This window comes from Macaca thibetana, chromosome 18 (assembly GCF_024542745.1).
Source record: "Macaca thibetana thibetana isolate TM-01 chromosome 18, ASM2454274v1, whole genome shotgun sequence".
NCBI classification, from domain to species: domain Eukaryota; kingdom Metazoa; phylum Chordata; class Mammalia; order Primates; family Cercopithecidae; genus Macaca; species Macaca thibetana.
Genome location: NC_065595.1, coordinates 13476242 through 13490017, shown reverse-complemented (window position 1 = coordinate 13490017; position 13776 = coordinate 13476242). Strand labels below are relative to the sequence as shown.

Genomic DNA, 13776 nt, shown 5'->3' with positions numbered 1-13776 from the left:
CATTTCAATTATTTAATGAGTTAAAAATTAACCAGTTACACAAAATAGGATATGTTTTAATTTTGCATTATTCTGCAAGGCAAATAATTTTAACATGTCTACCTTTTTTAATATAACTATTCCTTCTTGAGTTTCATGATTAGTAATAATGTCAAATGTCTGTGAATCATCCTCTTCAATGCTGTAATCCATTTCTGCATTCTCTCCTATGTCATTATCATATGCCATGATTGTTCCTATAGAAGTCCCAGTGGGTGCAGATTCAGAGACCGTCAGGCGGTATAAACCTTTAAAAACAAAATTTGAGATATTTTGGATAAATACTTAACATGGAAAACTTGCAATTATAGCATTCTTTATTTATGATCTCTAGGGAATCCCATACCTACCTTTCCCAGTTACTTGTTCTTAATCTTTTTTTCTTTCTCTTTTTTCTTTTTATTCCTTCCTTCCTTCCTTCCTTCCTTCCTTCCTTCCTTCCTTCCTTCCCTCTTTCCTTCCTTCCTTCCTTCCCTCCTTCCTTCTACCTTCCTCTCTCTCTGCCCCCATATATAGTCTCTTTCCCTTTTTTTTGAAATATAAATACTTTCTAATATCTCATTTGAGCATCTATCATCATCTCTCAAATATATCTTAGGAAAGTCTATCACCAATATTACTTCTATTTACATGCGTGTCACCTCAGTGTTCATGTTTTATTTTTTATTGTAACCTTCAATCATACTAAATTAAATTCGACAGAAATAACTTTCAATTTTACTCTAACATTCCTGATACCTGAAGTTACTGAATGAATATACATGTGGAATAAAGGTGGGAGAGTCTGCATGCAAATAGCTGAGTTCCAAGAAAAACAGTTTGATTCTGAGAGCTTCTGAGGGTCTGAGCCTGCATTACATTAGCTATAGAGGAAATGCAAGGAAATACAGATTGAAAAGAGTTGGTAAATGAATGTAATAGAAAAAATATTTTGTAGTCAAAGATGACCTAGTTGATTTGGTTCTGAGAAAATAATTGCAGATGTATTTTAAAAACATAAATATAACTATAAATTGCTGGGATTTTTTTTTTTTTATTTTTCAGGAGTAACTTGAATAAAACTGATATAGAACTACACTATTTTAAAATTATTATTTGCAATTGCATTTTCATCCATGTCAATATATGACATTATTCGTGTCAAGCGGCATCAGCAAACATGCAATATTTTAAAAAATGAAACTCCTTAGAATTCTAAAAAAGATGCACATATAATAAAATTCTTCTTTAAAGGGATTCCTATTTCGTTTAGAAGCATGGAGGAGGCAGTCACTTCAAAGACTGCATTTGAGACTTTAATTTTTAAGTGGGATAAATGTTATTTTTAAAGTGCTAATATTTTACTACTTTTTTAGAGCAGATGTTGAAGATTGACTATGTAGTAGTGCTTTTTACATTATAGAAAAATTAAAAGAATTGTCTATGCTATTGGAAAATTAAAAATCACTAAGACATTAATCTGCAGAAAACAATGACATTGCCATGAACGTGAAAGCGAATGTTTAAAACTTAAATGTTATTGAGCTGATATTAAACTATTGGCCTTCAAAATGAAAAAGAACTGAAGTATTTTCCTCAGTCAATATTTTGTCTATACAATTTTCCATACTTTCAAAAATTATTTTTTTGAACACAATTTTTACAAGGCCCTGTCCTAGAGGCTGGGGCTAGAACAGGTGACTATATATATATATATATAAAAGCTGCCACCATCAGCTCATATTTTTGATGATAAAACAGACAATAAATAAGAGCTACTGGTATATATGAAGGTAGTATTCTGGTGGAATAGTTTAAAATTAATGATAAGGTGTAAAGTATTCACTGTAGATTTGACTTTTGGATATGAATTGAAGAAAGGAAATGAATATCTGGGGAAAAATAATTTCAAGAAGAGGAAAAGCCAGCAAGTCTGGAGTGTTCTGGGAAAAGAGAGGAGGACAGTTGCCTGGTGTTGGCTTCTTAGTAAGCAAAGGGGCAGATAGAAACACTAAGGTTTCAAGAGGTAATGAGACAAGACTGGACAATGGCAGGTTACTTCAGACCATTAGGACTATTTAGGTGATATTCAACCTAAGGACTTTTACATCTGTGAGGGAGATGGGAAGACCTTCAAGTGATATGATCAGATGTGCATTTTAACAAGATTATAAAGCTGTGATGAAAATAAACTAAAGGAGAACAATGGTGTAAGCAGAGAGACTAGATGAGAGCCTGTTGTACTAACAGAGACAAAATAAGATGGTGGCATGAGCCAAGGTGCTAGAGATGTAGTTGGTGAGAAGTGTTCATGTTTTGGATATTTTCTAAGGCAGAGAAAACAGCATCTGCAGATAATTAAATTTTCACTCTGAGAAAAAGAAACGTAGAAAAAGTAGCTTCAATTCTTTATGCAGGGAAGGAAGAGGGTATGTGTGTGGGTGTGTATGTGTATGTGTGCGTTGTGTGTATGTGCATTTGCTCACAGAATGTTGAAAGCCAGGAGCTATCAGAATTGTGGAGGTCATCAATTCAGGCTGAGTGAAAAATTATAGTTGACTTGAATATGCCCACCATAATCTGAGTGGGATCACTAATTCTTCACAACAGTCGTGTTTATATTGAATAAGCAAGATTTTGGCTTGAAAAATATGAAACCTGGATGTTTGAGTACCTGTGATGGGAAAATCTGTAGGAAGAGGGGGTTCAGAGGAGGGGGCTGCTGGAATCAGCAGCTGGGTTAAGTGTATGTCAGGTTTTAAATGTGTAATATATGTGTGTGTGTGTGTGTGTGTGTGTGTGTGTGTGTGTGTATCAGGAGCTCAGTTAAGAGTATGTTAGGTTTTAAATGTGTATTATACATGTATAGTATATTTGCATTATATATTACATATGTATATTATATGTTATATCCATGATATATAGTGAATGTATCTTATATATAAATCTATTATATATTGTTATGTTATATAGAAATATTTATACATTATATAATATATGATATACATTTATATGTAATACACATATATATTATATATAATACACATTTAAAAACTAACACACACTTAACTGAGCTCCTGATTCCAGCTGCCCCCTCTTTTGAAACCCTTCATATATATATATAAAATATATATTTTATATTTATATATAAATATAAAATATATGAAGATGAGTAGACAGATGTACTCTTGTGAAGCTCATGGGAGAAGTTCAGTCTGGAGATGTATATTTAATACGAGCTTGTCAGTACAGAGGTGGTATGTAAAGCCATGTGTCTGGTTAAGATCATAAAGGAATGAGTATTTGACTCACAGATATTCTAAAGTTTAAAGTATATATAGAAGAAGAAAAGGCAAAGAATGAAAAAACAGGGACTAGTAAGATAGAAGAAAAAGCTAATGAGAATGGAACATTAAGGTTTTCAAGGAGAGGTTGATCAATTATGTCAAATTCTTCCAATAAATCAAGTGTTATAACTGAGAATTGACATTGCATTTACTTCCATTTAGGTTATTGATAGAAATGATCAGATCAGTTTGGTCAAGTAGTGTGGATGTAGCTCAAATGGAGTAAGTTCTGAGATTTTGAGGTCATTAATTGAAAACAATAAGTATTCACAACATTTTTAAGAAATATTATCTAATGAGAAAGGAGAAATACAAAGCATCTTTAGCTGAGTATGGAAGTGAAGGCACGAAAGTGTTTTTGTTTTGTTTTGTTTTAGGATGTGAGAAACAAGAGTAAGAAGTATGTTTGGATATGACAGATATGAACCAGCAGAGGACGCTGTTAACACAAGGGAGAGGGATGTTTGAGAGATGCCTTTAACTGGGAGAGTAGAGAGTGTTGCCCACAACACTGGGTATAGGTATTGAGTATTTAAATTGAGAGGAGGGTAATGGGATTCCCACAGGGGAAAATCGTGTGGACAAGAGTAAGGAGGCCAGTATCAGATTCACCCACACTCGTATTTGAGTGAAAGTACTAAGAGTAATACCATCATCTCATATTCAGATTCGAGTAACGAAGACAATTTTAAAACATATTTTAAAATTCTAATTTATTTAAAATATTTTAATATCAAAGTTGAGAAAAATCAGAGGGAAACTGAGAAAGGGAGTAGAAGCTTCAGGATATTTTATCGCAACAAGTTCTTTGGGAATCTTCTATTTAATCATCATCTGCATAAAATTTAAACCAAATTTATTGAATAAATCCAGTCACTATTTCCCACATATTATACACCAATTATTTTATAAAGTTCTGGATATTTCATATTTAACTTGACATTCTCCTCTTGCCTTCAGAGGCCACATTAATGTTGTGGACAGTCACACACATCATACATTACACTACATAGAGAGAGATGAAGGTGTAAACTCTGACCCCTTTGCCTATAGTCCATCCACAGAGGAACTGTTTTCTCAACCCATATAACAGTGGTAATTTTTTAATATGACCAAATTTAAAATGGTGAGATAGGGCAGAAATAAAAAATTGAGATTTGTGATATTTATTGAAAAATCAAAAGCTCTGATAACCTTGCATGTGTTGGCTATACTCAGTAGTGTCTGTATTATTTAGGTGTGGGCATTTGTGTGTGCACACACACATTAACAGTATTCTCAAGTCTGTACACTTAATGAATGGAAAATTCAAGGTTTAAAAGCAAATTTGTATGATGCCAACGTCCTGTGCTTATTCATGGACTCAACTACCAGAAGGAAGTCAGTGAAAGTAATACTTCACTTGGGCCATTAAAAATGACATGATTTCACTTGACTTTGAGGAATGGGGGCAAGGTACAGAAAAGGATAAGAAAAAAAGTAATCAAAAGATAGTTTTGTTTCTGTCTATAAACAACAACTAAGAAATCATGCTATGGTATAATTTTTTATTGGTTCCTTTCTTTGTTCCATAATTAAATTTTCTTCCTAGCATGATAATTACTTCTGCTTTCTGGAAGTGCTTATAAATGTATTTCTGTAGCTAAAACTGTATAACCTAAAAAATAAATTTCCTAGAAAAGAAATTCCTCCAACAATTGCATAAGAAAATTTTATGAAGCATACTATGTGCTTATATTTAGCTTGTAGTAATTGCTTAAATTATTAGAGCAGGTGTGGCCTATTCTGGCTATAAAGTAAAAAGAAATACAAAAAGTCATTTTTAAATGATTATCTATGGTTTGCAGAAGAAGGACCCCACAAAGATATCTGTGTCCGAATTCCCCTGAACCCGTAAATATGTTACCGAAAGTGGCAAAAGGGAATTAAGGTTGCAGATGGAATTCAGGTTGCTAATTAGCTGACCTTGAGATGGGAATATTATCCTGCTTTATCCATTCAGTCTAATTACATGAGTGCTTAAAAGTAGAAGAGGCAAATGTGTGGGTTAGAGAGTTGTCAGTGTGTGAAGTATGTGGCACTCCTTGCTGCTTCCGGGATGTGTGGGCTAAATCAAGAACCATAAAGAGGACTTCAGGAATTAAGGATGTCTCCCAACTTACAGCCATGAAGAAAACAGAGACCTTAACTCTACAAATATTGTAAACTGAATTCTGCTAACCCTTAATTAACTAGGAAGTGAATACTCCCCTAGATCCTACAGCGAGAAATGCCTCCCGGAATCCTTTGATCATAACCCAGTGAAACCCATAATACATTTGTTTTAAGCCACGAAGTTTGTGGCAATTTATTACAGCAGGAATAGAAACTAACACATTATTCTTTCATTTATATTTAACTTTCAACATGAATTAGAATAATCATACCAGAACAATTGGCAAATTTATTTTATATAATTTCAGTGTTAATGTAGTATTTTTAGAATGAAAACAATAAAATCTACTTCTATTTAACACACTTATATTTATATTATAATGAAGATTTAGAATGCTTTTTACTTACTTTCTTTAAATATAGGCTTATTGTCATTAACATCTGAAAGTTTAATTAATACACTCGTTGTTCCAGACAACGCTCCTGGCTGACCAATCATGTCCTTGGCTTGAATGATTACCCAATACTCATCTTGCAGTTCTCTATCCATTTTAGAAGATATTCTTATGACTCCTTTAAAAATGTAATAAAATTCCAATTATTTCATTATTAATCATGACGAAGTTCTAGTTAATTTCTTAACCACTGCACTATACATTATTTTGCTGTATGTTGAACCACTACAATATGACAGAGACTTCCCTGGAGAAAAATAATAACAATAAATTAAACATCAACACTGCCTGGAGTCTAGAGTGATCATCACAATACTAGGAACAATACTAGGAACACTGGTAGGCCCTTAATAAAATACTATGTTAAGATAATCCACAGGTAGGAAAAAAAAAGAATGTCTTGTTTTTTACTTTAAACTATTTTCTGCTATCTTCTCTAACATAATATCGGCTTGCTACAATTAACTTTGTCCCCGAAACTCTGAAGTTAGTATATTATTGATAAATTTGTAAATTATAATACCAAATTTATGAAATAAATATCATGCCCTTATTATTTTGAAGCCTGCTTAGAATTATGAGATCTGAAGAAAACCTGGTTGTTGACCCACAGTTATTTTATATGCGTGTGTGTGTCTGTGTGTGTGTATATACATGTATATGATATATTCAAACTCAAGATAATTAATGATATATATTGCAATAAATGCTTAACTTCTATAAGATTATTTAGTATAAATTAATTATCACTGAGAAGAACCTAAGAAAGTCTTAAGACAGGTTCACAGGAGAGGACTCAACATTTCTAAAGATTTGGGAAACACATAGACATTCACAAAAAATAGATAATAGCCAATACCCAAATATATCACGGACAAAATATTCAATAAAAATTGTGATATTTATGGACATAGAGATGGAAACCATAGACACTCAGGTCTACTAGAGAGGGGAAGGAAGGAGGGAGGGAGATAGCTGAAAAACTTCTGATCAGGTAGTATGTTCACTACCTGTCTGTGACGGGATCATTACTACCCCAACCCTCAGCATCACAGAATTTACCCACATAACAAACTTGCACATTTACTCCCTGACCCTAAAATAAAAGTAAATTAAAAAAAATACAATGAATTTGTGAAAAAAAATTGACATATGAGTATAAAAGGCACACCTGATTTCAAAGACTGAGAAGAAAAAATGTGAACTATCTCCATAGTTCTGTATTGATTATTTGTTGCAATGGCAGTATTTTTGATATATTGGATTAAATTTAATGTAATATAATTTTTTTAAAAAATGGTTGTATGTATTTTTAAAAGATAAATGAGACCATAACACGAGGGGATTTTAGTTGGGGACTAAGTGTTTCACACATGTAACCAATTATCTGAATCCCAGTGGAAAGCATTGAATATGTTGCGCAAGTGCTGCTAGCATCTCCCTGTATGTGACTCAAGGGAGAAGGACGTAGGAGTCTTTGTTCCCCATTAACTGCGCCTACTTAGCTTTCAACTTTTCCTCTCAGCCTTTAGACTGAATAAAGAATATGTATTTCTGGATCTTATGCACTTCAGAACTTATGCTTTCAGTAATTTGATCCATGTTTGTTGCTGTCCATACCAACTCTTCTCCAGCAACGCAAGTTATAGTTTAGCTACCCTACTCAGTATATTTAAAAAGTCAGTGTGCAAAGTGGAAAGAAAAAATGGTCACGAAGGCCCGGTATGCCCCAGCATGTGTTTGTACTCTAGACGCCTCCCTTTCTTCTCTCTGCTGTGTTTCTCCACACTGGTGTCCTGTTATTCTAAGAGTTTCAACTCTTTCCCACCCCAGGAATTTCCCTAATTTTTCCCATGCCTTGGAATCATCTTCCGCTTTCCCTTCCTTGTCTACAGGCTCAGCCAAAATTCTGATTTCAGTGCATTCTGCCTTGACCACAAAATATAAAGTAAGCCTCACTTGTTTTCTCCCACTGGAACTTTGTGGTTTTACTTCATAATTACCCACAGTGGAATGTATGTGTGCATCACTATTCATGTTTCATGTCTATCTGCAAGTTCCAAGAAAGAAGAGTCCGTGAGTGTATTTTGTTTTTGTTACTATTATATTTCATTTTAATTTTGCAACTTTGTACCTTTATAAATCTAGCAAGTTGTATAACACTTGGTACATATTCAGCCTTTTGAGACCTGAATGTGGGAAGGAATTAAAGTCTAATGTTTTGAGGCATTCGTTGCATATAATACAATAATTTTCCTTCCATGCATCTGAAAAAATAAAGGCCATGTACATTCTTGAGAGAATTAAGAACACAGTCACTCAAATAATATTTTTTAGGATCAGATTCTCTAAAGAAACCTTAACTGAAAAGGGCTGAGACATTCAGTATTTACTGAGTGAATAAATAAGAAATGTTTAAAGATCGAACACAATACTTTAATTCTTTAAAGGTTTTGATATAAGCTGGAAATAATATTTTCCTTGTATCAAAAACCATAGAATTTTACTTCTTTGGCACTTCTCACGTTCTTGGATGATTAGTTATATACTTTTTTTTAAATCAGAGGAGACTATAAACTCCTAAAGGAAAAAAAATTATACGGGCCTAATATTTGTTTTGAACACAACAATTAAGATTTGTTTAATGAATTAGGGTCATATGATTATTTAAAGAAAAGATAAAAGCGTGTGTTCTACTTATTTTATATTTAATTGATTAATGCAAATTGATAAAGCAATGCAGAAAAAGAATCACATATTGTATTCATGTAAATCAGAAATATGTAAAATACAGAATTATTTTTAGGTGAATGTCTCATAACAATTTGTACACTTAGCTTCATACTCAGACTTAATCTCAGTCATTCTGTAGGGGTATGCAGCTGTATTTCATTGTGGTTTTAGTTTGTATTCCCTGATGACTAATGAGGCTGAGCATTTTTAATATGCTTACTGGCTTTTGTATATTGTTCTTTGTCAATTGCTTATAAAAGCCTTTTCCCTCTATTTCTAAATTGGGTTGCTTGTCTCTTTTTCTAATTCACTTAAAGGAATCCTTACATATGATTTATACCACATATGCAAGTAATTTGTGCTACGGACATGGAAAATCCAATTTCCTAACCTTAGAAATACCAGCTAAAAGACTAAAAGTAATTAAATGCTTAGGAATTGCAATCTTTTTATGTATTGGCATATCAGGTCTACTGTGAAACATGTTTCTAAGCAGATAATTTTTGCTGACAATTGCCTTCTTTAGAATCATGTTAAACTTTGCTTGTTTCATTCACAAATACCTGTTGTTGGTTCCACAGAAAAATATGGCTGGCCTTGTAATAAGCTGTAGAGGAGACGAGCATTATTACCACTTGAAGGGTCATCAGCATCACTTGCTGTCACCTGGATGACTAATGTTCCTAAAGAGAACATAATACAGTAAATTAAGACTGTTGTCTTATTCAGGATGAATTCAGTTCTATGAAGCGGTCTTTCTTTACCAAGCAAGACGTTGTTACAAAATGAAAGCTCAATTCACCTCCTTGTTCTTAACTGTAAAAGTAATGCATTTTTTTGTTGTTTTTTTATTTTTTTTCAGGCAAAAGAATATAACTTTTAATATAAAATATTCCTAATCCCCATATGCAATATGGAATTTTCAACATATAGATTGGTGGCCTAATAAAATGTAGCTATTAAACAATTCACTGTAATGTGTAATTTGTAAATCATAAACTTTTCCAAGGTGTATTATTAGTGGAGAAATTAAAAGGAACTTGGAAATGCTTTTCACCAAAAACTAGAGTGTAGTATGTACCTTAAACAAATTGGAGAAGGTTGATAAATATTTACAACGATTATTGAATTAAGCTTGAAAGAGGATGCAGTTGAGGATGAGGATGGGCATGATTATTTAGCTCCTTTAATTCTCTTCTCTAATATACCTACTTGCTTTGATGAATTTTTTAAAAAGCAAGTAAAACCTTGCAGATATTGATAACATAAGCATTCTCATTAAAATTCAGTAACAAGAAATGAAATCATATGGAATAATTATTTATACATTTAAAATTATTGCTCAGATTTTTTTTTTTTTTTTTGAGACAGAGTCTCACTCTGTCGCCCAGGCTGGAGTGCAGTGACCAGATCTCAGCTCACTGCAAGCTCCGCCTCCCAGGTTTATGCCATTCTCCTTCCTCAGCCTCCCAAGTAGCGGGGACTACAGGTGCCCACCACCTCGCCCAGCTAGTTTTTCATATATATGTATATTTTTAGTAGAGATGGGGTTTCACCATGTTAGCCAAGATGGTCTCAATCTCCTGACCTCGTGATCCTCCCGTCTCGGCCTCCCAAAGTGCTGGGATTACAGGTTTGAGCCACTGCACCCAGTCTAGTGCTCAAATTTAAAAAATATATATTTATTTAAAAATATTGAGCTTTCAAAGTATCTTTCTGTAAACATGGAATTGAATGTCATGGATCTTGTTGGAAATATGTATTTGTTGAAACACTATGTACTGTGTCAATAAGAATGGCAACACGAATGACACAAAATTAAATAGCTTCTGTGGTTTTGTTTACAGCTGGCATCATGAATTTTCTCATCACAGCCCAATTTTATAAACTGATACACTCTAATAGGAATCCATTTTATACTTCACCAACATGAAGCTTTCCCTGTGGTCCTAAGTAGTATATATGCTTTGCCATTTTGTCTTAACATTTTATAATGCTGTTTAATATTTGTTTTAATATCATACAGCATATTTTATTGAAGTAGAATTTCTTCTTATTCATATAATTTTAATGGGTAATACTTTTATTTGATTCAAAATCAAGAACAATAAAATGCATGAGAAGAAAACTCTTTGCCTCTCTTTTCCAAAACTTATTCAATTCCTTCAACCACTCAACTTGTACACACTTAGTAGTTTCAGATATTTTAAAGTGAATTTATTTAGTAATTTTGAAAAGTTGTTCCAACAAAATAGTTCCTAGGGACCATCACTTTCATTGATCTATATTTGGCAAGACTTGTTCCTTTAACTATCCTTCTATGCACCGATCCACTTACTTCTACCACATTTCCTCATTATAATCCTTTATCATTTCTTTCCATAAGGGGTTCCCATGCCTGGTTTCTAGAACTAGATTTCCTATCTTTGGTTTCAGACACCATCATCAAAATCATAACATTTGTAGAGTTGACTAACATACATTTTAGAAATATAAGTCTTTAGAGCCCTTAAGCTAGTACTATAGAAATGAGAACAAAGAAGTCCAGAAAATGCAATGACTTACAAAAGATGACCTCACACTTTGGTGACAGAAATATGTCATACAGTGAGGTTCTTTTTTCCAGTCCAGTTTTTTTAGCACACTTTTTCTATAAAATAAATTTTATTATATATATTCAAGGTATGTAATATGTTATGCATATAGATATTAATGTGGTTACTATAGTGAAGCAAATTATATCCATCATCTCACAAAGTTACTCATTTTTGTGTGTGCACGGAAAGAGCAAGTATAATCTACTCACCCATCGTAAATCTCAAATATAATACAATATTATTAACTATAGTCCTCATGTTGTACATTAGATTTCTAGATTTGTTTATCTTACATATCTGTTACTTTGTATTCTTTGACTTACATCTCTCCATTTCCTCCCTCCTCATACCCCCGACGTGTTATTTTATTCTCTATCTTTGTACATTGAACTTTTTTAAAGATTCCACATATAAGTAAGATCATGCAATATTTTTATTCTGTGTCTGGCTTATTTCACGTAGCATAATGTCCACCAGACTCATCCATGTTGTGGCAAATGGCAAGATTTTCTTCCTTGACAATACTTAATAATATTCCCTTATAAATATATAACACAGTTTATTTATTTATTCCTCTATCTGATAAGGGATTTATTTAAAAGAACTCATACAACTCAACAGCAAAAAGTCAAATAACCAGATTAAATAATTGGCAAAGAACCAGAATAGCCATATCTCCAATGAAGACACATACAGATAAATGGCCAATGGTTATATGAATGGGTTCTCAACATCACTAATCATCATGAAAATGCAAATAAAAACCACTATGAAATATCACTTCACACTTCTTAGGATGTTTATTATTAAAAAGACAAGAGATAGCAAGTGTTGGTGAGAGTATAGAGAAAAGGGAACACTTGTGCACTGTACGTGAGAATGTAGATTCATGTAGCTATAATGGAAAACAATATGGTGGTTCCTAAAGAAATTAACAATAGAACTATTATATCACCCAGCAATCCCACTACTGGGTATTTATTTAAAGAAAATGAAATACACCACTAGCAAATATATCTGTACTCCCATGTTCACTGCAGACTTATTCACAATAGCAAAGACATGGAAAAACCTCTCATTTCTCTTGATTTCCCTTTGTATCTGATGCCAATGTGTACTCCTTACACACACCTGGATTATTGTGCCTACTCAGTAACCTACTGTACATCTGTTCTCTCAGGTCTTCTCTTGATCTGACCCATAGAGAGTAAAGAGGCAGTGACATGCCAGAGCAAGTGAACATTTTTTACTGATGCTTCATTTACTTGTAACCAAAAGATACTTCTTCAACATTTTTCTCTTGTTCTCTGCTAAGTGGGAAATCTAATGTAGCCTGTTAATAGATTACACAAAATAATTTATCTGAGTGTGTAGAAAATCTAAAACGTCAAAGTCTTAGAAATTTTAGTGGATAAAAACTGTGATATTATAAATATTCAGAATACCACTCATATATGAATTTGATGGGAATTTTAATTTCTGGGGAAATATTTACTATTCTTTCTTATGAACCTTGTGGCATTTTAAAAGAACCAAGGCTATGGAATTGGATTAACTCAACAATGTTTTAGAAATGTTTACTTTTTGGTAAGGACTATCAGTGAGTATTAAGCGATTCATTCCTTACATTTGTGTGTGTGAGAAGATGCTTATGTGTATATAGAGGCATATATATATACACACACACACACGTAGATCTAAGTAATTGTGTGTGTGTATATATATACACACACATATGTGTATATACACAAATGTGCATATATATATACACACACACACACACGTGTATATACACACACATATGTGTGTGTGTGTGTGTATAGATGCACATTTACTGAAAAGGTTCCCTGATGTTTAGCTCTGCCACCTTCTCATGAAAGGGTTCCCTATATTTGTATAATCTTATCTCTGATTCTCTAGTTGGCTCCACTAGCTATTCATTACTGCAGGGCAAATATTATTCTCTGAACTACTGTAGTTTTGTCCTAGGCCTTTGCTCCTTATTAGAGCAACTCCTGTAAGTATTCTTCTTCAATAAAACTGCCTTGCAGAGATTGCAGCATTCAGACATCGCACCATTGCACTCCAGTCTGGCCGACAGACATAAATCTGTAACTAATTATATATCTGTATCTAATATATATATGGGTGTGTGTATATATGTATTTGCCCTCTTAATTTATATATAATATATAATTTGTAAATTATATATTACATATAATTGTTTTTTGCTTTATATATTATATATAATTGATAATCCTTACCAAAGGACTTTGCTATATATATTAGATATAAATTAGATATACTTTGCTACATATAATTAGATATAATATAATATATTATATATAACATATATATCTAAATTAAGAGGACAAATATATGCAGCAGTATTTCCAAATATTTAGTGCTTGTAGTTTTTCTCTTAATTTTTACTCATGCCTTGGAAATGTTGGCTGTAAAATTTAGATGAAT

General features: G+C 32.8%; 1 protein-coding gene across 3 annotated transcripts in view; it reads right to left on the bottom strand.

Moving 5' to 3' along the window:
- CDH19 (cadherin 19) overlaps positions 1–13776 on the bottom strand; it is a 103124-nt gene that overhangs the window by 43629 nt on the left and 45719 nt on the right. For all 3 annotated transcript variants that reach the window (XM_050767123.1, XM_050767122.1, XM_050767124.1), the window contains 3 exons: positions 9271–9390; positions 5928–6092; positions 103–287 (listed from right to left, as the gene is read on the bottom strand). In XM_050767123.1, coding sequence (XP_050623080.1) covers positions 103–287; positions 5928–6092; positions 9271–9390 — 470 coding nt within the window. The remainder of the gene's footprint in view (positions 1–102; positions 288–5927; positions 6093–9270; positions 9391–13776) is intronic.